We start from the raw sequence: 26930 nt of genomic DNA on the forward strand, positions 1-26930 counted from the left end.
ATGAGCTGCTTTTAGAGAGGTCTCTGATCCATATTGCTCACCAAGGTTTTGGAAGATAATCCTGTAAATGCCCAAACGAGGCTGTCAAAGCTTTTGTCCATCTTTATGCCCATGTTAGATGAAGAGTATTTCGACTCCCACTTTATAACTGCAGACACAGGTTAGCAAAACTAGTAGAGATGATAAACCCAGGTCCAACTGATCCAAAGCCTGCACAGAAGTCATGCCCCAGCCCCACCCCCATATCTATAATCCAATCTCCAAGCCTGACAGTAGACTTACTGACCTTCTGGAAGTGACCTACACAGGCCCACAGGAGCACTGGAGCCAAAGTCCTCTTCGGGTCTGGGGAGTTAGTCTTCAACCTTTTAAGCCAAGTCAGGGTCCAAAAGGTCTACTGCCTTCAACTTCCCCCACATTGCTCTTCTAGTAACAAAATGGTGTAGTATGCCTTAGAAAGCTACATAATCAACAGTCCTTAATTCATAAGATAGTATGTATTAGTTACATACATAATCGTATTAATTGACTGAAAAAAATTAGAACCGCTTAGTTTTCAATTATTAGGTGATCATACATTAAGTCCACAATTTGTAGTTCCAACAAAATAGTGGCTTACAGTTATTAAAATAAGCACAATTTCCTGCCATTTTGTGTTCTGGTTAGAGAACAGAATACACATTTGTGGCTGTGGTAAGGTCCACGAACCTTCAGATCACAACGGACTCTTTTTCTGCCCCAACCCAAGGAGGTAATTACAGCTAATGTGTAATGTGACTGCCCCTCCCTGCATCTTATTCCCACAAAAACATCAAACCTCCCAAAAGATAATCTTCACCTATACAGAGGTCACTTAACCACCAAATTCACAAAACAGGCTCAAAAGAAATCAAGACAGGTAGAATAAATGGTAAATCTTTTCTACAAAAATCTAAGTATCTGCTAGGTGAATCACCAAAATCCTCACACATTGCTTACTTATCCTCATTTCACTCATAATTCTAATATGGTTCCTGCCTGGTTTTCATTCCTTAGCAAGTCAAAAGAAAAATAATTGGATAGGGTAAAATATAAATGGAGATAGGTAAGTAGGGGGGTGCCTAGGTGGCTCAGTCAGTTAAGCGCCTGCCTTTGGCTCAGGTCATGATTTCAGGGTCCTGGGATCGAGCCCCACATCAGGCTTTCTGCTCAGCGGGGAGTCTGCTTCTCCCTCTCCCTCTGCTGCTTCCCCTGCTCATGCTCTCTCTCTCTCTCAAATAAATAAATAAAATCTTTTAAAAAAAATTTCTTTTTAAAAGGAAATAGAAAAGTAGCCACAAAGTAGTGGCTTCCAAGGGAAGAAGCTGCAAAATGCAGGCAGAAGCAGAAAGCAGCCGCGCGTGATACTGCGGACAAGCTGCCGATCCTCTGGCTTTAATGGAACCATGAAGGAATCACTGTGTGAGCACTGACCCTCTTAATGATGTTTCCAAACTATCAAGGTTACACCGTATTTTAACAGACAGAGGTATTTAAGGTAATAAGGTATCTAATACAGTTTAGAAATATTTCTATCCAAAATTAACCACAATGTGTTAAGTGTTCCAAAAGGTCAGCTTTTGTTAGCTCAAAGGTTTCCTCCCAGGACTTACTGAGTCTTACTCTTCAACAGCCCAGAATAAGTAAACTACTTCTATAGGAAGATACAGAAATACAGAAACACAAATAACTTTAATGATTTATAGTCAAGAAAAAGGAAGCATGACTCTGTGATTAAAAAATGAAAACAGTTACAAGTGTATCTACACAGAAATTACAAAGTTCAAGAGCTTAACATCAACCAACTGCCGTCAAAATAAATATTTAAAGGAACCAAAAATAAAATCGCTTAACAGTGGGGAACAAAATATGACAAAGAGGGAGGGGGGATAAACCAAGAAAATGAATGAAGTTGAGTGGGCAGCAACCTCCGAAGTTGTTTTACAAACAGGGATTCAAATCAGAGGAACAGACACAAACCTGTCTAGGAATGTGACCGATGAGGCAATAGAAAGTGACCACAAGTCAGTTATAAATCAAAAATGACAACCAAAATCCCAGAGAGTCCTAAATTATTTAATCCAGACATTATCTAACCCCTCAGATTTGCTTGGTGCTATGGTGTTCATCATTCTCCATTAGAATGAAATGTGGGACAAACACATTACTGGTCGGAGAGGGCTGCAGAACTAATGCATCTGTGAAGGTCAGGGTTCGCAGGTTATCACTGCGTTTACACAATGTGTTTTTTGATACGGAAGTGACATGTCAAGGAAGGAATTACATTAAGATTCATTTTGAAATAATCAGCAGAATCTCAAACTTACAAATAAATTAATCTTACTATGTTCATTCACTTCAGACTCCCAGTATTCTCATCCAGTGCTTAACAAATCTCCACCCCATGAGGGACCAAACCTGGCAGGTCCCACAGTGTCTCCCTTCCCATGTCTTTCATATTAGGAGTATATTCAGTTTCTAGGAAGACTTATTAAAGAATTCTTCTTACAAATATTTTAAAATGATCTAATCTACCTTGTCGATTCATTCACAAACAGGAACACTCCCATCAGAGTAACCTCCCCAGGACTCCCAGGCTCAGGAGTCCTGTGTCCGACTCTGCAGCCTTGACTGTCGTGGTATGAGGAGTGAGCCCTTTCCACTCCTGCCTTTATAGACTTATTGTGATGGCCTTTTGTACCACCTGCACAAAATCTGTTCTAATCAGATAATCCCCAACTTCTGCCTCCACAGCCATCTAAAAATGGAATATTAAAAACTTGGCAAAAGAAGACCTTCAAAAACAATTATTTTAGCAATATGTAGCGAGGTCTACCGAAAAAAGGACTGGCCTCTAATTCAACCAACATCTGATTGACAACTTACTAATCTGGTGAGACCTTCTAAGGAATATTGATACTAAAATGTGTTAGAGAAAACGCTCTACGTATACATGCATATACTGCAGATAAACACGGTCACAAATTGATGGTTAACAATAAGCAAGTATATACAATAAAAATATGTACCATAAGTCCAATGCTGATTTTCACCACCAAAGAATAATGCTATGGTTTAAATCATGATTTCTTGATGAATACCTAAGATAAAAGAAGGGATAAAAACGAAGCAACCAGCTTTGCGCACTGGCAGTATCGTAGCCAATGAGTTTATCCGAGGTGCGATTATTGCTAATTGAAAAAACGAAGGAACTGACATTCACGTAAATTGTAAGAAACTAAATGCAACGTAAGATGAAGACAACTGTAGACAGAAGAATTTAACACCCCTGGTGGTACACTCAGACCAGGTACTCTATGACACTAAAGCCAGACTCACTTATTTGACAATATTCTGTTTACCAAGGATGGGAAGTACTTCTGCTGGTGCCCAGTGTGCATTGTCTTCATCAAAGAACATTAAAAGGCTGAGACAGAAACAACACGGCTTGTATATTTAGCCAATGGTTCTAGTACTCTCTCATTGATCTTTGGTAGCTGATAAATGAATAAAAAGACATGATGAATCCAAATATACACCAGTTTAAAAAGAAAAATCCTTCAAAGAATTTCAGCATCTAAATGGTAAACACAGAATGAATTCCAACTCTGGCATAAGTTTTGTTTTGTTTTGTTTTGAATTCAAGGAAAAAATATGTATGAACGAGTATACCTAGTCATAAAAATGTGAATGATCAAAACAGTGCAATGGCTGGGTTCTCACACCATGTGAGTTCAATCTGAAACGTTCATCTGTTGCAATATTCAGCTGTCAAGAGGGAGCAACTCAAAGGACATCACACAATCGATAAACCAGCTGGAAGGAGCCATCCAGACTTTGCCCTGCCGAACCCTCTCTGAGCGATGATTAGACAAATCTTCGTAGATGATATACTGTGTGCAGAAGCGCTGATCGGAATCGGGTCTTGCGTGGTACGCGACCGTATTGATGGTCTGAGTCACGTCACTGTCTGGCTTGGGCTTTCTACTGAGGACCTGGCCCCCAGCTGCAGCAACAAGCTTAATAAGGTTGTCCTTTGGATGGTGTTTGAAGGTGCCCCCAAAATAGAAGTAGCACCCATCAAACAGCTTTGGCAACTGAAATAACAAGAAAAGGCTCGTTAAAAGCAGATCAAAATATTTAAAAACACTGCATATGAATGAGGAAAATAAAGATAAATAGTCATGAGCTGTTAAGAAGCTGCTTAAATGAAGTGCTGGGCTAAGCTGTATTTCAAGTACATTATTTGGGTCAAGAAAAGTACTTATGTATTTATAGGTTTCCTAGTTATAATTTTTCTCCTAAAACTCAGTCACCATCTCAGGAACTTCACTCTCCTCAGATTTTAAGTGTTAGGTGTGCTGTGTGTGTTATGTTTCTGATATACTGCACATTTTAAAAAGCAAACAGAAATCAAACTTCCTTTATCAGATGCTATTCACATTTGGTGGGACATGAAGCCCCACGAACTCCTAGGGTATCTGAAATGTGGTTCAGGGATACCTGGCTACACTTAGTAAGATTGTATGAGGAACACCGTTTCTGTGGATCCTTACTCAGGTCCCTGTATGCGACCAACCTCCGGTCTCGAGGATAGCCCTGGTGGGAGTGTGGCCTCCAGGGTTCAAGATACATATTCCTTGCGGTACAATACATTATGAAGCCAGGGCTAGGTATCCAATTAGCTATGAAACACACCGCTTTGTGCTCTATGAAAAAAAAAGTTCCACAATTGCCTTCTATGAAAATTTTTCTTCATCATTTCTAATATATATGTACACACAGGATGATGGAATATTAGCCATTAAAACTGCAATATGTGGCAATAAAGACATATGGGAACTAAATCCGAGCAGCAGCCGTAAGTCTTCTTTCAAGTTACTCTTGTATCTGAGACTTACCGCAGATTCTGAAAGGTTTATGGGAATGTTCAAGATGCCAACAATCCATTAACAGTATGAAATCATCACCTTCTGGATTTTACTGCTCATTGTGATCATCTCTCAGAATCAAGTGCTTGAAACAAGCACAATTAAAATTTTAATCAGTCACCTGTACTTGTTGAAAGGGCAAGAGAAGTTTTTCCTGATGGTGATACTATTAAGTTATAATAAGACCAATGAAAGCAGTATCAAAAGACAAATACCAGCTGTTCCTTGTTGAGCCTGCTTCGCTGTGGTCCTTCAGGAATCTCGTACTTTTCCTCCTGTTCACATGCTTTTCTCTGTAGACATGCTTTCACCCCTAACAAAAAACAAGGGTAAAATGAGTACTTGTTTCTCACTGAAACAAGTAATTTACCTAGGTGGTTTTTCTTCTCCATGGTTGTTTTAACTATTGTTCTGAAACAGAAATAGAAACCTTACTCATGTTAAAACAAAATGTAATAAAAATGGTTTTCCATATAAAGAACACGTAAGAAATCGTTCCTTCAGAGAACTGAGCACTGAAGTGTACTGAATACGAATTTTAGTTTCTTTTCTGAAAAACCTAAATCAATATGCTATTTCACATGCAATTACAAAAATCTAAATTTTTATTTGTAGCAATTACCAAAAGGAAGGTGGATAAAAAGTCCGTCATTTAGTTCAGCCCACAGTGATTTGAACTTGAGGGCTGATCTCCTGCACTGCTCGTTTCCACAGTCCTGTGTCTAACCTCCTGTGAGACTCTGACGTAGGAAAGGTGCTTCCGCCCACAGCACCTAGCTCAGATGGCCACCCAGCAGAGGCACGACAGCACCTGTTGAACAGTAAGCAGACCTGGGGACATGTCTGCAATCTGACAGGTACACAACTGAAGTCTCTAGTCTAGAGATGACTTGACGAATATTTCAAATGCTTTAGAGATGCTTCAATAGACACGTTCCAAGATACTGCTTAATATAGAAAAGTCAGAAGATCTGAACAACTGAATCCTCCATCTCTCCAAAAGCAGAGCTTGGTCAAGGGATTGAATTTTTTCTTAACTTGGGACTGTTAATGCATATACAAATTCAATGTTCAACCTTGGGATGGCTATAATTCCCTATCGTGTGATTCTTAATTTTGCTTATGTTTTGGTGTCCCTTTCCTCCAATGTTTTTAATTCAAAAATCCTATTTAGCCAAGTTTGTTATGCTGAATTTCTGAATCTTACTATTCTCACCAACTTATCATAAATACAATTGTTCTATAAAAACTGTTGGGTTTCTACATGTAACAAAAACTGCATTTTAAAAATATAATTTTTAGTAATTGCCCACTGAATAAAAAACAGTCTAATGGAGCTAATATTAAAATATGTGTTATATATGGAAAATGAGTCTCAATATTTTTGAGTAGGTCAAAGTATCATACATACCAGAAACAATGCCTGTGTGCTTACATTGCATCATACACTGTATCTAATATTAAAAACCAACCTAAAAAACATTAGCAATCTAGCTCAATCATGGACTTACCTTAAACTCATTATTTTACATGTAAATTATTATTTTTACTCTATCACTTAAGCATGTAGTCCCCTTCCTAAATCTCCTTTCCTGATGACACTTGTAGAGCATTCATACCAGTATCTTTAGATGAATGAACAGGACAGCATATAAAGCCAAGGACCGAATACTCCTATGGTAACTACTGTAACAAGAAGAGCAAATGTCTTCATTACAGAAATACAGAAATGGGCTGTGCTTATGCTTGCTGCATATCCATTTTACAAATTCATTTGGTTGATTATATTTAAACTGTCAAAAAAGCATATTACGATGTATCTATTGACTGAGCCACCCAGGCGCTCCCAAATAATCCCCTTTTTAGAGCCGTGATTAAAGACTAAACTTTTTTTTTTTCAAACATCCAAAATTTTTTCTTAATAATCAAAAAAACTCATACTTGGTGTTCTTTAGTCATATATTTAAAGTTTAAATAAGTATGGAAGAATTTCTGTTTTGACTGGTAGGACAATCACACCACATCAGACTGCACTTGCTAGGTCTACAGAACTGGTATAAAAGATCTGGTGTATCTGACTGCAGCAACATACACACACACACAGGTGCTAATTTCCCTGATTAAGACTGAAGCCCTTACGTATCCAATTAATCTTCGGAAAGTTGAAAAAGAAAATGAACTTTCTAATTGTCATGAGAACTTGAGAAGCTGAATTTCTTCCTACAGCCTTGGATTTCATTTAAAAGATACACATTGGGTTTTTTTGTTTGTTTTTTGTTTTTCGGTGGGGGGGAGGGAGCAGAAGGAGGGACAGAAAAAGAGAGCCAGAGAGAGAGAATCTCAAGCAGCCTCCACACTGGGCACAAAGCCTGCGGCATGAGCCGGGGCTCAACAGAAATCAACAGTCAGATGTTTAACAGACTGGAGACGTCCAGGTGCCCCAGACACACATTGTTTTTTAATACATCACAAACAGGTCTCTGCCTATCAATCCACCAATGTTTTCTCTTGACTGTCCTTCGCCTGTATGCATTCACATATTTACATGTTTTTTTGTTTTTGTTTTTAAGATTTTATTTATTTATCTGACAGAGATAGAGAGGGAACACAGGCAGGGGGAGTGCGAGAGGAAGAAGCAGGCTCATGGCAGAGGAGCCTGATGTGGGGCTCGATCCCATAACGCCGGGATCACGCCCTGAGCCGAAGGCAGACGCTTAACGACCGCGCCACCCAGGCGCCACACACACATTTATATGTTAAAAGTAAATATATAATTGTTTTATGCTTTTTAAAAATTTCAACAATCCTGTTTTTTATAATACTTTTAGTCTTAATATTTGTCACATAAAAATATGAGTTTTTTCAGAGACTATATTTAAACTTTTCTTAATTATTTCCGATTTAAGGTTATTCCCCCTATGTCCTACTACTGGAAATAACAATGAAAGTAACTCTTTTCTTTCTTCTGTATTTCTTGCTTAGGACAAATCCTCAGAAGTGGGACTATTAGATCAAAAGATGTTATTTTTTTTTAAATAATTCTTACAGAATCTTTGAAGGATTTCAGTAAACATGAAGTTGCCTATCAATTTTAGTTGATAGAAATGCTTTGGTATATATTTTTTTAAATTAGCAAAGTTAAAATAGAACTGAATAGACTCTATTCTATTTTACTGAATAGAATAAATTCGAAGAAACGAATTTTAATAGAAAAGTGTAAGTCTGTTAACCTGATTGTGAGGTTATTTATAATATGATGGTATAATGATTGTCTTTTAGATTCCATCTTCCTCAACTAAAACAGAAACAAAAAAACACCCTACTTGGTGCTTCCTCACCTCACAGACACCAGTCCAGTGTAAAATGTCTGGCACATTCCCATGGCAATGACCTCAGGTGCTAAGGACTTTCAAAACTTCTCCAGCAGCTAAACTTAGAGGAGAATGGGGAAGAGGGAGAGATTATTAAAGAAAAGATGACAGCCATCTGCTCTCCTCTTCACATTGAGATGAGAAGTGAAGAGGCAGAATTAATTCTTTTTAAAAAAGGTCAGGCTAGAGGAAATTTTGAAAGCAGTGTACTAAAAGGATAGGTCAATGAAAGATATTTCCTCTTTTTGAAGGCGAGTTTACATCTTTAGGATGTAGCTCCACCATATTCACAGTGTAGAAAGTGAATAAAAATCACTTATTTATGCATCTTCTGTTTTTTCATTCTAGTCATGTCTTCAATTATCCAAATTCACCCTTGTATGATGATGGTTCTAAGTTGCATGTGAGGAATTAGCACCAGAACCAGGACTTAAGCAGGAGCTCAGCCATAAATTTAATCTTAAAGGAATCTTCCTATCTGTATCTCCCGTTTCTGTAAAATAGCTATAAAATAAATATGATGAACAAATGGCTGGCACAACAGTACAACTAAGCCTATTCTCAGAATCTCCACTGTGACGCTGTAATATACTCTACATATATAATGTGGGAAAATAAGAGGTGGTCACCAATTAAGACAAACGTGGTTAAACAGAAAATTTCCAATAGCTAAATTTAGACAGTTATAATTCTTTTTTGTTAATTTGTTTAAATTCGTTTAATTTGTTATATTATTTTGGTAATTATCTACAGAGAAAAGTTTAGATAGAATGTCTTCTTGAATCTACTTGGTTTATGGAAAATCCCATGAAAAGATAATATTGAAGTTTCCATATAGTTAAACAAGTAAAGATTTTGTCTACCAGCAAACCAATGGGTATCTTCAACCACACGACCCACTTTTAATAAGTCATAAATCTTTACAATTAATTTTGAAAGCTTTGTTCCATGTCATGTTTCTTCAATATACATGTTTGTTTCAGAGAGTTTTGAATAGATTTGAACATTTTAAAAAATAAAAATGACGTGTCTGACACAAAAAACAATGTAGTGAGAAATATGTACTCAGACAGAAGGTATTTGCAGTTTCTTGCCTTCTCTTGATAAACCCAGGGAATATTTACAGTAATTATCCCAAACCCTGACCCTATTTCTCTTTGGACTCTTTGTTAGAAAGTACAAGAATATGAACTTCAGTAAGAGACTCCATGCAACGAGGGCACTGGGTGGCTCAGTTGGTAAAGCATCTGCCTTTGGCTCAGGTCATGATCCCCACGGTCCTGGGATCAAGCCCATGTCAGGCTCCTGCTCAGCAGGGACCCTGCTTCTCCCTCCCTCTCCCCCCCCACTGTGCTCTCTCTCTCTCAAATAAATAAAATCCTAAATAAGGGATCCATGCGGGGTGCCTGGGTGGCTCAGTCGGTTAAGCAGCTGCCTTCGGCTCAGGTCATGATCCCAGGGTCCTGGGATGGAGTCCCGCATCGGGCTCCCTGCTCCACGGGGAGCCTGCTTCTCCCTCTCCCTCTCTGCCGCTCCCCCTGCCTGTGCTCTCTCTCTCTAATAAATAAGTAAATCTTTTAAAAAATTAAAAATTTACAAAGAGAGAGAGAGACATTCCACACATCCATTATCCTGCAGAACTACTGACACTGGAGAGTGTTACTCACCACTGTAAGAATCACCAAACTGCACACTACTGAGTCAGCCTGAGTCCTTCGTGATTCTATAAAAATGACATGGCCAAGCCATTAAGATGACAAAACTTCCATTTCTTAAAGAAGGCAGATTTTATGGAAATGAATCATGTAGCCTGTATATTTAACCAGATGCAAGTTGAACATATTCACAAGAACAAGACTTAAACTGGCAATGCCTTAACATTCAAAATCTCACATGGCTTCTTTACTGTTAAGGCCTTGTTATTACGGAAATCTGTTCCTTCCTATAACCACTGGCAAAGCTTCGGAGCAGCTTCAGTGAAACAGCATCTACAATCATGAAACCAATTGTTTTAAACACTGAGGCCCAATGAGACTTTCCACGGACTTAAAAGGGAAAAGAAGTTCAAAAATAAAAGTGAGGCAGAAAGGGAAACTTTTTTTTTCTCTGTACATATTCAGTCAGTCCAACTGCTTATCATACTTCTTAAACTGGCCATAACCAAGACAGACTAATCACAGATATGGATGAGCAGAGACGAGTGATAGTGCTGGTCACAGCCTTAGCTGGATCTGACCCATCAGTGGAGACTGGCAACTCAAGGACAGTGGTAGCCGCATTTGAAAAGGACATGAACACCAACTGCTAAAGGGAAACTGTTCTACAAACCAAATTAATTTCACAATTAATAACACAATTAAGATCTTGATAAATCAAGCATTTCTACCATAAAACCTTCAAAGCACAAAGCCATAAAGTTTTTTTAAAACTAACTCGAGTCCATCCTCTGCTTCTTAAAAAGAAAGTTTCATTAAAAATACCTGCTATCCTTTTTTAACTTTTTAATCTGAAATAATTATAGATTCATAGGAGGACATGCAGAAATGTACAGGGAAGTCCCATGCGCCCTTCCTCCAGTGTCCAATCGAACGCCCTACACACATTTAGAGCGCAATATCAAAACCAAGAATTTGACACATGGATACAATCCATAGAGCTTATGCAGATTTCATCAGTTATACATGCACTCAGGTCTGTGTGCGTGCATATGCATGCAGATCTACACAGTTTCATCATGTGTGCAGCCCTGTGTAACGTAACCACCGCTAGGATCAAGGTAATCAGCCCCATCATCACGGGACCCCTGTGGACCCCTTTACAGCCATTATTCTCTTCTAAAAAAATTAGTTCACAAAACAGGTATACCCACTGTCCTATTTTAACTATCGTATGCAAAGCAGATAGTTTAGCTATTGAAGAGTAGAAATAACCCTGTATGAGCTTTCTTTTTGTTTGAAGTCCTAAGTGAAGCCAAGGGTAAGAAAAGCAAACAAGTGAGAGCAGGGAGGGTGAAAGGCAGTTCTGAGAGTGGTGGTGCTTGACCACCAACAAGAAGCAGATAAGGACGAAACATCTTCAGCAGAGGTGTGGATAACAGCTGGTGTAATCACTCCAAATCAGGTAGTACCAAGGGAGTCTAAACTTCCAGCAGTTTCCTTAATTACACTGGATCAGCTAAGAAAGCATACACAGTTTTTAGAAATCATCAAGTGAGGGGTGCCTGGGTGGCTCAGTCAGTTAAGCGAAACTCTTGGTTTCGGTTCAGGTCATGATCTTAGGGTGGTGAGATTGAGCCCCAGGTTGGGCTCCGTGCTAGGCGTGGAGCGTGCTTAAGATTCTGTCTCTCCTTCTCTTCCTTCCCCACCCCTAAAAAAATGATAAATGAAAGCTATAAACTATTTCACATCATGGTAGTATATTTAAAACATGTGTTTATTAAGTTAAATATATCATAACACTCAAAGTCTACTATATAATCTATTCACTCTTTATTAAAATAGTTCATAGTGTAGAAAAAAAAACTCTAAAAAAGACTAAAAAGCACTTCTATGGACACATCAAGAACATCTAATTGATACCATTAACATAAGCTTTTTCAAAATGCAGTGACTAACCAGAGGTTTAAAAAAAAATTAACATTAGGTTCCTTAAATAATTATTGGCAGTAGAGCAGCATAAAAAATGAAATTAGTCAACTTAAATTCATTTTGTAGTTCTCCCAAGTCCAGTACTTACATTCAAATTTTAAGATCCAGCATCCATTGAGAATCCCAAGCATACATTTTAGGGTACTTTGAACTGTATCCCCAGGAACAATGACATGAGTTACTGGAATACAAAAAAAGAAGAGAAACAGAGATACAAAACAAAATAATTCTTTAACTGTTATAACCAGTTGGTCTGAGCTTCATAATCTGAATTTTCTTCAAAAGCAACAATCTTTATACTTAGATATAAGACTTTTTAAATTTAGTATTATTCTCCATCCTGGCCAAGAACATGAAAAATAAGATCATAAACCATGTATCTTTAAAGCCACATTAGGAAGTATATATTTTTCTTTTATTGTCAAATTATAACTAAAGAAATAAAGCATTACACTGTACACAATTTGTCACCAGTGAACTCGTAAGTTTGCCCTTTTGACACTGTTCTGTCCTAAAATCTGTGCAAAACTTTAAACTTCGTATTTCATAACTAAATTAGGCCTGTATGTGGTTTATAACTATAAACACATTTTCAATGTATTACAAGATTCAAAGTATACTGCCAATCCCCAATGGTTAAAACATATAAATTATTAAGGGAGGTCTACAAAGGGATTACCTATTTGAAAACTTTTTGACCCAACAATAAGTATATAAAACTCACCTGTATTGTCAAATTCGGCACATTTTTTAGCCTTAAGAATTGCTGCCAGCTCACTGAGCATTTTTTGTTGTTCTGAAGAAAGCCCACTGCCTATAAGCACAAGAGGTCCATCCCTACGCTGACCAGTGCTCATCTGCTAAGAAAGGGGAGATACCACAGTGTTAAAATCATTTAAAGACTAGAGAAAGATATTAACTGACTTGCACTTGATAGAAGCTTGAGTCTCAGTACTTATCTTCCTCTATCTGGTAATTTCCCACAATTTCCACCAAATCGTCACTCAGAGCCTTAATGGTCAATACATTTTATTAGTCCTTTATTTTTCCCCAATAAAATGCTATTTGGAATAGCAATCTCAAACCAGGGCATCTTGTTTCCTCGATTCTAAATTGGATCTCCGTAGGATTTTACAACTTCATTTGGTCTCCAAGAAGCCTTTTTTTTCCTTAAGTAACCCAAAACACCACTTAAAATGATCAATTCCCTATCTCCCCTCCGCTAACTTATTCCCCTAAAGTTAAAACTCAGTTCGGTGTTTTTATTTTAAACTGAGATTATGTGAAAAATCAAAGAACACTAAAGCTTCTAACAGCACTGAACTCAAAAATTGAAAACAAACTCTTAACATCAAAACAGCTACCTATCAAAACTGAGAAAATTAAAACAGACAAGAGAATACAAAAGTTAGATCAGATCCACCAACAGTAATAACTCAACGTAGCTCATGGAAAGGAAAGAATTGCTTTTATAACGACCAATATTTTCACTTGAAGAGAAAGACATAGAACTTACAGGAGACAAAAACAACAAAAATAAAGAGAAGACACCAATGGATAGCATTTGAGATTAGAAGTGAAAGATTCAAAGAAACAATGAGATAATGCCTCGAACAGCAGCCAACAGAACTTAACAAATGCAACTGGAATGAGAGTTAGCCACAAGCCACCCGATAAAAGACAATCAATGACCCAGCAAAGAAGAAAAGAAAAAGCAAATCAACACCACTGTATTAGAAGACAAAAAGCCAAACACAGTACTGTAAAATTTTCAAATACAAGACATAGGGCCCTCTGACATGTGTGACTTTATATGCAGAGGATTTTTCTGGGTTCTCAAAAGCTCTGAAGAACACAAGTGAAACACTGAAGGACGATCACCAGTCCCGTCCAGCAACTAGTCCAGCAACTAGATTCGAGGAAGTTAGTATTTAAATATTCACTTCACATATCAGAGTAGTGATAATCCAGTCTGATGCCCTACAATGTAACACCTAAGCCATTTAGCTACACCGAGCTCATTCATTCAAATCTATTGAATGGATTCCGCTACTAAACAAGCTTGTATGTACACAAGATTTTTTAAAAGATTTCTATAAAAGGTCTTTTTAATGGCAATATTTAGCACTTAAAAGTTCAGTTTCCTGAATTACTTATTCATCTAAGGTTCAAGGGGCAAAGGTTTTACTGGACAAGTTCACATATATTTACATCCCATTTCTCTATACGTATCTTCCCCATTCACTAAGTTATAAGGTGGTGTAACCATGTCTAACCTAAACACTGTAAATATTCCTTAAGATGAAAACAGTGCAGTACACTTTATGGATCATTCAATTACTAAGTAGTAAAAAATAGTAACTCAAAAATTGTCAGTTATACAAATAAGTGCCACAAAAATAGCTCTAAATGCAACACATTACTTTCCAATTTATATAACTCCACTTCAGCTAAATGAGTTCTCTGCACAAAATACAAGAGTGAAAAGATATCAATTCTAAATATAGCATATGATACTATTTCCATCAACCCCAGAAAAGCACCAAAGTGGGTCAAGCGTTTTCCTATCATAGTTTCTACATTTGAATAAAAAAAAGAAACTGGCACTAATTTCTCATAGTTAAGGAATACTATTAAGAAAAAAAATAATGAAACAGCCACCAAAGCCACACATTTGATTTGGAACAGGAGGTGAGGGGTGGGCAAGGAATTTAGTTTGAAATAAACAGAGATCTTAGAACCATGAGGTTCAAAAGATGTTCAGAAAACACTCCAAGGGTTCAATACCCTGATTCTATAGATAATAGTTACTATGTACAATGACATTAAGCAAACTCTTTTTAAAAAAGATTTTATCTGAGAGAGAGAGAGAGCGAGTAAGAGAGCACAAGCAGGGAGAGGAGAAGAGGGAGAGGGAGAAGCAGACTCCCCACTAAGCAGGGAGCCCACCAAGGGAGAAGCAGACTCCCCACTAAGCAGGGATCCCACCTGGGATCATGACCTGAGCTGAAGGCAGACACTTAACTGACTGAGCCACCCAGGTGCCCCCTGTGTCTCCACCTTCACTCTCAAACTGAAGTGCCAACCTAGCAGAGATCACAGTAACCCCAAGTGCCTGGAACACTGACTGATATATGCAGACACCCAATAAATATTTGTCAGATATGTGAACACATTCGTCATCTTGCCTGTATTGCTGTTTCGCATAAAACAGATAAATATGTCTCAATACCCATGCCATTACCTTAAGGCCCTGAGATAAGGAGATACAATCTAAGAAATAAAAATTCAGAGTCTTGGGTCTGTTGGTATCTGGGTACTTGGCTATGGGCATGTAAGAACAACGGGGGTAAATCCAATAAAATAAAAATGTATTTTGCCAGATGATTAGTGGTACAGGAAAATGACGCCGGGTTGGGAGGATAGGAAGTGCTGGGAGGTTGCTGTGTGAGATACAGCAGTACAGAGCCCTCCCTGACAGGACTACACCAGAGTCGGCTGCCCTGTGTACATCCAGGTCCCCACAACCGTTCCTGGCAGAGGGGACAGCTAGTGCAGAGGACCGGAAATCGAGTGTGTTTGGTGGATTCAAGAAACAGTGAGGCAGCCCAACATGGCTGAAAAAGAGTGAGTGAAAGGGAGTCTGACAGCAGTTGGGGGAAGACACATTCCAGAAAAGACACAACCCTTTCAACTTAGGACTTCTACACATTAGCTTTTCCTTAGCCAAAAATTTACCAGTAAGATAGTAAATAATGATACTCTCGGGCCATGTCCATGTGACATGAGGAAAGTATAGGTTTCTTGCATTTAATAAAAACACAACAGTAACTGGACAGTAGAATTGAGGATAACCAATTTCCTCTTCTTTGAAGGACAGTACCATTTTCACACCTCAAGAATACCATGACGACACCCTTATTTTTGACACATTTAAAACAATCCTCCAGCTTTTCATAAAAGCAACATTGGCAAATGACAACTTAGTTCTCAGTTCTATGTTCTGCGGAGAGAGTTCAAGTCCAAATGAATAAAATAAATGCTCATTTATTTTACCAAATTAAGTATGGTGGCACTGAATGAGTACTGACCTAAGATAAAGAAATTCAAGTTCTAACTGATCCATTAAAAAAAAAAAAACCTTTTTTTTTTTCTTTTTTTTGTAATGGCTCCTTAACCATGAGCAAACCAGACTAGGTTTCAGCTTTCTCATTTGTAAACTAAGAAAATGAAACTGCTGGTTTCTACTTTCTCTCAGTTCATTATCAAAATTCCAGCTTGGTGCCCATTTGCACAGCTGATGTCCAGGAGAAGGCAGGAGATAGTTCTCAGAGTACAAAGCTAACTAGCCTGTGACAGCACCTATGATCTCCTCAAGTACCTTAGGTCACTTCCTCATCAACAATGGGATCAACCACTGTGCCACTGCCCTCACTAGACAAGCTCAGGACCTCTGGTCACAGACATCAACTCATCCCTTCCTCTCATCTCCCCCTATCTGGGCAGTTGCAATGTGCCCACCACACCCCTCTCCTTCCCTCCCTGCCCACATCACACCACCTTTTCTCATCAGAGCTCTGTCCACCACACAGCTTCCTGACCCGTCTTTGGTCTCAGCCCACTCCGAGCTGTCCCCTGCAGTAAAACGCACTGAGAGTGCCCCACTGAGTAGGGCAGTAATGTCTAAACTCCTCCTCAGGGGATCCAAGGCCTTTCACAATCTGATCCCAACCTCACTCTTGACCTCCGGTTCCTCTCTAATAATACACCTTGTGCTCCTCTCACACTAAATCTAGTTTCTCAGATTTCGAAGGTCCTTTACGCCTCCTTGTCTTCGAGCTGTTGTTCCTTAGATTTGGACTGCCATCCCCACTTTGAACGCCTGATCACAGAGGGGCGATGCCTCACTGGATCCATGCCTCACTTCCTCCACACTAACAGAACCCCAATTTTTACAGATGTCCACTCTTCAAGGACTGACCCTGTCTTCAACCACAAGGTATGTCAACACCAACTGTGTGGCCAGTTATGACCAATAAGACATTAAGGGGAAGTCCAGTGGAAGGCTTCTGGGAAAGATTTTCGTCCTTCTTTTAACAATGGACACTGTCACATCTACAATTGTGGCAATCATCCTGTAACCACCGAGGGGAGATTAGTGAGGACAAAGCCATCAAGCTGAGGATGGCAATGCAGAAAGACAGAAAGAAGTTGGGTCTCTGGTGCAGCCATTTAACGGCTGAACTCACCAAGGAAAGCTCTCTTATACTGAGATTATCTTTATGTAAAGATAAGACACTGCCTTTCGGCATTTGGGAAAATGTTTTGTTATTTGCCGCCAAGCACATTCTATCAGACGCCTTGCTAAAGCTTTTACCTTTACGAGTTTACATGCCTTCTTTGTCACCTTCTCTGTGAAGTGCTTCTGATCCCTCCTGAAGTCAGCTTCTTCCTTCTCTATGAATCTACTATACATTTTTATGGCTTCTATTACAAATTTATTACAGTATGTAATGAACTTTTCTAACATCTCTATTCCCCCACTATATCATAAATTCCTAAGGAATAAGCATTCTTTCCACTTTCTCTAGCTTATAGCTCTTTCCCAAGCTACAGACTTACCTGCCTGTTCAACCTGACAGACACAAAATTGGCAGAGAATTACTGATTTCCTTCTCCACAGCAGGGAACAGCACCACCATCTACCACCCCACTGCTAAAGTCACACTAGGTCTATTTATTCACACTTCATATAAAATCCATCAGAAAGTTTGTTGCCAGTAACTCAAAAATATACACTAAACCTCATTACTTCTCACAGTCTCCACTGTCACTCCCTTAATCCAAGTGACCACACCCCTTCTTGTCACAGTGAAACAGTCCTCAGTAATCGCCCCGCTTCTGCCCTGTCTCTTTACTACGAAGCAGCCAGAGCGAACTTTCTAAAACATAAATCGAATCATGTCATTCCCTTGCTCTAAATCCTCCCAGTGGTTTCCATTACTTTTAGACACTGACTAGTCACCAGCAAGTATGACCTGCTCTCTAACCTTCAAACACGCCAAGCTCATCCACTGAGGGACCCTATACAACATTTGCTATAGGGAACACTTGTCGTCCAGACAGCTGTTCGCCTGGATAACTCCTCCTCCTCCTCATTCAGGGTTCAATTCAAACATCAGCCCTCTGGAGGACCTCCTCAATGACCCCAGCTAAAGCAGTGCCTTTTCTGGGGCCCTCAACCTCCATTCAGTTATACTCTACACACATTCACAAGTTCCTGAATTTATTTTATTTTTAGCTTACATATTTACAGTCTCTTTCCTATCTCTCATTACAATGTCAGCTCCTTGAGAATAAGAGCTCCATCTGTCACATTGGTTGCAGTATGACTGTCCCTAAAATATACAGGAGGGTCAAAAAAATAGTTGCTGTTAGATTTATTCTGATTCTAATAGTCTTTGAACTCACAATTCCTAATACAAAGGAAGTGTTCGATAATTGGTGATTGAAAGCAATTTACTAACTGAAAATTTTCCTACTACGTTCCTTTCACAACCAATTCCAATAAAAGACATAAATTTCCCAAAGCCTAATCCATACTTACTACTGAGCAATGGCGAGTTGATGATGATTCATTCTTCTCTGGTAGCAGCAATAGTGATTTCATATTTTCATCGTCTGCATAATCCACAGGCCGCAAACCAAATATGTTACTGGTAAAATAAGTGCAGATGGGTTTAAGTAAATAGAATGTGTGACTTGATTTTTAACTAAATGGATACACCAGGGGAAGAATTTTTTCAACTTCCTTAATAATATACAACTTTTACTAAAATAAATGACTCGGAATTCATATAAAGCATAAGGATCAAGTATCAAAAGCTGCTGAATTCAATGGAAAAAAGATGTGAAATTTCAATTTGACATCAGACCATTCTAGAGAGTATTTTTAATTGAATATGTTGTTACTTACACATGAATTTTTTCACAACTCTGTATTCTTCTGTATTCATATTCATATTTTTAATATAGCTTCATAATCATTAATCACCAAGGGCAAGATGCTTTCAAATGCAAATAAAAATAATTTACCATAGCTATTATAAGCTCTATATTCTATATAAACAAATACAGAAATTAGATAAATACACAGGACAGGCATGCAGATCTGCAGAAAGAAAACCACGCCACATGACAAACCAATGAATACAGCAGTGAGCAGGGCACTTCTAAAATTAACTTTAATATGTATGTACATTGTATAGTCATCACAGCCATCAAGAGAATCAACTGGTGGTTTAGGGAACAAGTTGACGCTGACTTTTCAGCACGTACTAATTCACAAGTCATAGAATATGCTAAGAACGATTTCACATTTGCAGCAACGTGGACGGGACTGGAGGAGATAATGCTAAGTGAAATAAGTCAAGCAGAGAAAGACAATTATCATATGGTTTCACTCATTTATGGAACATAAGAAGTAGGAAGATCGGTAGGAGAAGAAAGGGAAGAAGGAAGAGGGGGTAAACAGAAGGGGGAATGAACCATGAGAGACTATGGACTCTGGAAAACAAACTGAGGGCTTCAGAGGGGAGGTGGGTGGGGGAATGGGATAGGCCGGTGATGGGTATTAAGGAGGGCACGTATTGCATGGTGCACTGGGTGTTATACGCAAGTAATGAATCATGGAACTTTACATCAAAAACTAGGGATGTACTGTATGGTGACTAACATAATAAAAAATTATTACAAAAAAAAAGAATATGTTACACTGAAAGAGAACTCAGAAATAGAAGAAATCTGCTATTTCATAGACAAGAAAACAGAAAGAACAAGGTTCCAGTGACTTGACTCAGGTTGTGTTTTTCTTGTTTATTCCAAATAATAGTCAATATTGTCCATCATTAGTTTTTTAATTATAAGTAAATTGTTAAAAATATACAACTTTTGTCTACTCTTCCACTCCCTTACATATGGTTTCAGAATAATTTTAATATATTTTATTATGACAAAAAAGTTTCCTAAAATGAGCATTTCTTTTAGATGCTTTTATGGTTTTTAAGATTATGGTATATCCATGTAATGGCCACTAAAGTGCATGTGAACATGCAACGTGTTCAATAGGACACAAAACGATAAACATGGTACAATACCAGTTTTTCAAATTGTACTGTACTGAATGTATAGAAAAAGATCTGGAAGGAAACAGTGGGAGGAAGGGGAGGGAGGAAGGTGTCAACTCTGATGCTATGTGAGGCGCACATAGATGAGGGATAGAAGAACCAATCTGGTTTGGAGGCAAGGTCATTAATGACCTTGGAGAAAGTGGTTCTGATGGCATAGTAGGAAGAGCTAGCTAGTGCATGAAGAAATGAACCACAGTAGCCGTTTCTCTAATGACTGCTACTCATGACTATCAGTTCACTCAATCTTCTTGGGATGTGTCCATAAACATTGATAAATTAGTACTCTCAGATTTCCCTTTAGGCCTAGGTTCAATAATTTGGAACCTTTCCCTGGCAACAGTCTTTCTCCAGCCAAGAACTATACTGTGTTTCTGCTTTCTGGTTTACAACGAAGTGACAAGCCACTGTGCTGGGTTTGGGGTCTTTCCAAATTCCCATACATTAGAGCAGACAATCTCAGTTTATTTCAAAAGGCAGCTGATTTCATCCACTATAGCTGATACTTCTTAATTTCATTCTCTTACATTACTGTGCTCACATGCCAAATAAACAATCCCCTCACACATATATTCTGTGAGTATGACAATCAAAATCAAAATCTGAGATAATGAACCAAAATTCTAGGTCTTAAACCACCAAGTACAAAAATGAACAAACAACAAAAAAAGATGTCACACTATATGTCATCAAAAAAAAAAAAAAAATCACCGTATACCAAAGGACTTTTTAAAATAGACAACAGTAAATTTCACACTTCAAAGAAAGAAAATGTAAGAGCCTAAGCAAGTATACTTTAATAAACAGTAACTGCAGTATACTTGTGTTACACAGATATGAATAACCACTATGATAACATAAAACAATGTTAATGAAAGTATTTCCTGAAAGTACCACCAGCAGCCAGTGGGCTTCAAACAAAAAGTACCCAGTAAAACAATGGTCTGAACAAGTGAGATGCTTGTACTGTCTAAAGTTCTCCTCCATAAAATGACTGGCAGGATTCTAACTTACATTTCAAGTCCTTACTACACAAAGCTCACTACCTCATATGATCTTAAACATGCACTTGGATTATGGACGCTTCTGCTTATACACAGCCCACTAAATCCTTAGCCCTCCTGTATCGCTAACGAACTGGAGAACAGCACATACAAATGCTACAGATTGAAAGACAATCGGTTAAACCTCAGTCCTGCATCACAGGAGACGGAGCCTATTAAATCCTGTCATGTTTCTGCTTTGTTGTGGACCACTGAAATTTGAAATTAGAATCAAGTTTTTCTGCGGCACCTTCAAAAACCCACACCAGGAGGAGACAGGGCACGTAAAATTTCTTCTTTATCGCATGGACACAAAAAAGTCATACCACTTTTTTCCCCAAAATGATATATTTGAATGAATGGACTAATAACACTTTCTTTAGACTTAGTGTAAAAAATAACTGGTTTTAAATGTACATAATTAGGGGTGCCTGGGTGGCTCAGTGAGTTAAGGGACTGCCTCGTGGTTTTGGCTCAGGTCATGAGCTCATGGGTCATGAGATCAAGCCCCATGTCTGGCTCCGTGCTTGGTGGAGAGTCTCTTTGAGATTCTCTACCTCCTCCCACTTGCGCTCGCTCTCCCCCCCACAATAAATAAACTTTAAATAAATACATAAATAAATGTACATAATTAATTTATCTTCTTTTTTGAAAAAAGGTAACACTTGGAAAGTCACATGCACAGAAGACTATCAATGTGACTGATAATTAATTGAAGACAGTGAGAATAACTTTCCTCACTAGGATTCTTTTTGATTACTAAGACTAATGAGAAGGAAGTTCTTATTAAAGAGCTGAACTGTTGTGTTTAACATTGCCCAAAGGCAAGAGTTCAGAATACAGTATAACCCTTTAGTGTCCTTTCCACTCAAGAAGATGGTAGAACCTGCCCATAGGTAGGCCCCAGAGAAGGCTCGCCACCCAAAAAAAAGGGAGGAGGAGATGGACAAATTCTAATATGCACTTACACATACAGATCATTCAGTCCCAAATGCTCATGCAAAAAGGCATTTTTACTCATACTAAACCTATCACTCATGACAGGCTGCCAAGAGAGTCCATGAATGAAATCCTTTATGAATCCTATAAAATTGCAAACACATAGATTTCAATTTTTCAAGTCACTTGGCTTGCTGTGAAGCAGGAAAGGCACAGAAAGAGCAACATTTCTTTTTCTTAAGCTACAAAACATAAATTATCTTTCTAGAAGATTAATTTTTTAAAAATTAACTAGGGCAGTGGGACAATTAATAGATCCAATGGTCCATGTAATATTTTCTAATTACGAATTCTACACCCTTGCAAAAAACACTGTTAGTGGCAGACCAAGTACCAAATCCTAAACTTTAAACATCTCTTTAAAAAAAAAAAAGGCACATGTTATTCTCCATACACTCAAAGTGGTTCTGATGGGACGAAGAGCTTTTGTTTTAGGTTCACAGTGGATGATGCACTGAAGGCAGTGGGGAAGAAGAGCCACTGAGGTTTTGACCAATCATCAATATAAATATTCTCAGGCAACAATGAAGCAAAGAAGATATGAACCTTTTCATCTGAGGTTCAAACAGAAGTAATTTTCCCTCTTGGGTAACGGACTCTTATTTTAGTGCATAAGAGGTAAATTTCTCAGGTAAAACATAAGTAAAATCAAAGTTAAGTGAATTAATATACTGCATTTAAATGCAAAATGTATTTTAAAAAGTGGCAAAGTTTGCATAGCAAAAGCCCAAAAGCACATAAGAAAGTATTCTAAACGAAATGTGATTTAAAAAGCAGTAAGGTGTTAGATTAACATTAAATCTAAACAAAATATAAAGTCTGAAGTAGATATATATAACTTTCTACTATATACATATCCCTCCATAATCATAAAGACTTAGGATCCCAAAACTTTGTAGTAGGAAATTCATAGTTAAGGATCATAGCCTCCACAAGGAAATTCAGGACTGTGAGACTTCACTGGTGAACTTACCAAAATCCTTGTATTTTTTTAATTAAACTATGAACATGGAAGATAAAGAGTAAAAATGATAGTACTGTATGTAGTTAATTCTTAGTTACCTTTGTCTTGCCTTACTTACAAGGTTTCAAGATTTCCCTCCACCAGTATTCAATAAGATGCTTTTAAATTCATTTAGTTCCCTCCACCAGTATTCAATAAGATGCTTTTAAATTCATTTAGCTTTGCAATAAATCATATTCCATTCTTTCTTTTCCTATAACTGGTCTTCCATAGACATTCAAGGCCTAGTTATATTTCTGAATTGTTGACTCTCTCCACCTCCTAGACTACAAAAAGATTCTGTTATTTTCAAATTTTAAAAATATTACTAAAAAAATAGCTCTTGAGTCTTCTCTCCAAAATCTAAATGGTCTTAGCACCATTTATGACAACCTAATACAAGAACGTATCAGAATACATAACTTTCTAACCTGGATCCCTCAGCCCTCATATACAAGCTTTGCTCCCTTCTAAGACATCCAAAAATAATTCTAAGGCTGGATTTTGTCTCTGGTTTTCTTCTCCCTACCAGGGCTAAGTTACAAAAATTTTTACTCCTCTCTACAAGTTTGCTTTACACACAACTGAAATAATTCAAGTTGAATTCTTATAGTAGCAGAAAAGGTATAAAGTCAATCCAAAAATATTAAACGTTGGGGCGCCTGACTGGCTCGGTCAGTAGTGCATGGGACTCTTGATCTGAGGTCTTGATCGTAAACCCCACGCTGGGTGCAGAGATTACTTTAAAATACACATATACCTCAAATGTTGAGTAAGAAGAACCTATATTTGGTGTAAGGACATATGTCTTCCATCAAACATGCTTTCTTTTTTTTTTTTTTTAAGATTTTATTTTTATTTATTTGAGAGACAGATAGAGACAGATAGTGACAAAGATAGCGAGAGAGAGCACAAGCGGGGAGAAAAGGCAGAAGCAGGCTTCCCGCTGAGCAGGGAGACCAACGTGGGGCTCAATCCCAGGACCCTGGGATCATGACCTGAGCCAAAGGCAGACATTTAACCGACTAAGCCACCCAGGCGCCCCTCAAACATGCTTTCAATAGAAACTACATTAGCCATGACTTCCTTGCGTCTATAGTGCAATGAAAACCAATGGACTCGAGACAGGCTTATATGCCTCCTTCAGCTTACAGGGCCCTGAAGTATGTGGAAACAAAGACAGTATTTTTTGGCATTCAGTACTCAAGAACTATCACAACACTTAACTAAAATATATAAAGGCAGACCCAAAGCTTTATAGGTTTGAGATACTCTGCTATCCATACGAGAAATACAATAAGGACAGTATTTCCTCACAGACCCTGGCTCACTGGAGTGCCCTGTGCTAAGCATCAGTAAGATGATCTTCGTGGGCATCCTCTTACAAATCACAGCCTTAGATAAAAGTGCAAAATAGGTAAACTACAGGGACTACTTAAAGATAAATTTAATGAAATAACAAAAAGTCCATCTTCTCTTTAGTACCTGTATTCTACTATTAATATATTACTATTTGAGAGTGATAATTACTAGTAACATAATTAGAGAAATCTTCAAATATTATATACTATGCAAATTATAAAACTGACAATGATGTGCCAAATGGAGGCAGAGTTTATTTCTGTAAGATACTCCATTCATGTTCCAGTAACCAGAGAAGGTCAAAAGCATCCTTGATTATCTTTAAGAAGCTGAGTAGGAGAGGCTGGGAAGATGGTGGAGTAAGAGGACCCTAAGATCACCCTGTCTCATGGATACAACTAGATAACACTCCTGTCAGTGTAAATAACCCAGAAAACAACCCAAAGACTGGCAGAACAAACCCCACAATGAAAGACAAAAAAGAGGCCACACTGAAGAGGGTAGGAAGGGCAGAGACGTGGTGGGAAGCTAATAAGACCATGGCATCCCCAATAGGGAGGGAGCCGTGGGCACAGAGAAGGGAGAAAAAAACAGACTGTCACCAGGGAGCTCTCACAGGGAAGACAATTCCCCATAACATTTGGCTTTGAAAGTGAGAGGAGCCGAATTTCGTGAGTTCTTACAACCAGAGGGAGTTAAAGCCTTAAATTCTAAAAATCACCCAGCTGGGTTCTGGGAGAGCCCAGAGGGCATCAGGAAGCAGAGTTCCCACCCTTAAAGAAAGTTCAGCAAACAGCCAGGGGAGATGCAGCACAGAAAGAGCAGTTTAAAAAACGCTGAGTCATCTCAGAGTGAGGGGGAGGTTTCACAGGGAGACTCCACCAGGAACAAAGGAGCTGGCAGGTGCCATATCCCTCCCCCCTGCGGCCAGGCACAAACAAACAGCCACGTTGGGGAAACAGCACAGCACCAACATTCACTAACTTGCTTATACCAAGCCCTGCTCCCTGCAGCCCATCTCCTCTCAGTCCCAGCCCCCGCCCCCGCCCCAGAAGACCTGTGTAAGCCTTGCCAACACCGGGTCTCCCTACCTGCACACACTGCAGGGCCTTGGTCTCAGCGGTGGCGGAGAGCCCCCATGGAATACCCTGTTAAAATTATGCACCTCACCCTAGCTAGGGACCCAACACTGCCCACAACTGGCAAAGGGAGTCACTGCAGATGACTAGATTGAGGGGGAAAAGTAGCCAGGACACAACAGCAGGGTTCATGCTACACACACAGGAGACACTCCTGACGTGCCAGGTTCTGGTGAACAGGGGACACTGCACTGCAGGGCACCACAGGACCTCTTCTTCATAAGGCCATTACTTTCAAGAGCAGGAGCTGTAGCTGACTTTCCGAACACACAAAAACAGACACAGAGAGTTAGACAAAATGAGGACACACAGAAATACGTCCCAAATGAAAAACAGGACAAAATCACAGCAAGAGACATAAGCAAAACTGATATAATATGCCCGATAGAGAATTTCAAGTAATGACCATAAAGATACTCACTGGACTTGAGAAAAGAGTGGAGGACCTCAATGAGACCCTTAATAAAAAGGTAAAGAATCAATCAGAGAAGACTACAATAAATGAAATTAAAAATACACTAGGTGGAATAAGTAGCAAGCTAGAGGAAGCAGAAGAATGAATTAGCAACTGGGAGGACAGAGTAAAAGAAGTAATCAAGCTGAGCAGGTGAGAGAAAAAAATACAAATGATCTTAAGAGAATATTATAAAAAATTATATGCCAATAAATTGGACAACCTAGAAGAAATGAACAAATTCCTAGAAACATGTAACGTATAAAACTGAAGCAGGAGGAAATATAAAATCTGAACTTGGGGCACCTGGGTGGCTCAGTTGGTTAAGTGTCCCTGCCTTCAGCTCAGGTCATGATCCCAGGATCAAGCCCTGTGTCAGGCTCCCTGCTCAGTGGGGAGTCTGCTTCTCCCTCTTCTTCTACCCCTCCCCCAACCTCACTTGTGTGCTCTCTCAAATAAATTCTTAAAGGAAAAAAAATATAGATAGATTATATATATAAAATATAGATAGATAGATATATATCCGAACAGACCAATTTCCCAGCAATGCAACTGAATCAGTAATCAAAAAACTCCCAGCAAACAAAAGTCCAGGACCAGTCAGTCAGCTTCACAGATGAATTCTACCAAACATTTAAAGAAGAGTTAATACCTATTCTTTTCAAACTTTTCCAAAAAATAAAACAGAAAGAAAAACTTCCATTTACATTCTATGAGGCCAGCATTACCTTGGTACCAAAACCAGATAAAAACACCACAAAAAGAAGAGAACTACAT

General features: G+C 38.6%; 1 protein-coding gene and 1 non-coding gene across 4 annotated transcripts in view; one reads left to right on the forward strand and one right to left on the reverse strand.

The window, feature by feature from the left end:
* Window positions 1-1691: 1691 nt before the first annotated feature.
* Window positions 1692-26930, reverse strand: part of BARD1 (BRCA1 associated RING domain 1) — a 148466-nt gene continuing 123227 nt past the window's right edge. For 2 of the 3 annotated variants that reach the window (XM_048213948.2, XM_026492016.4), the window contains 5 exons: window positions 18575-18683; window positions 12692-12827; window positions 12056-12148; window positions 5165-5262; window positions 1692-4115 (listed from right to left, as the gene is read on the reverse strand). In XM_048213948.2, coding sequence (XP_048069905.1) covers window positions 3783-4115; window positions 5165-5262; window positions 12056-12148; window positions 12692-12827; window positions 18575-18683 — 769 coding nt within the window. In that variant the 3' untranslated portion in view covers window positions 1692-3782. The remainder of the gene's footprint in view (window positions 4116-5164; window positions 5263-12055; window positions 12149-12691; window positions 12828-18574; window positions 18684-26930) is intronic. The other variant, XM_026492018.4, reaches the window with a different exon arrangement.
* Window positions 3154-3293, forward strand: LOC113250946 (U4 spliceosomal RNA). Its single transcript, XR_003314269.2, has one exon. It is a non-coding gene; the product is annotated as a U4 spliceosomal RNA (small nuclear RNA).

Source organism: Ursus arctos, unplaced genomic scaffold, assembly GCF_023065955.2.
Source record: "Ursus arctos isolate Adak ecotype North America unplaced genomic scaffold, UrsArc2.0 scaffold_1, whole genome shotgun sequence".
Lineage (NCBI taxonomy): Eukaryota > Metazoa > Chordata > Mammalia > Carnivora > Ursidae > Ursus > Ursus arctos.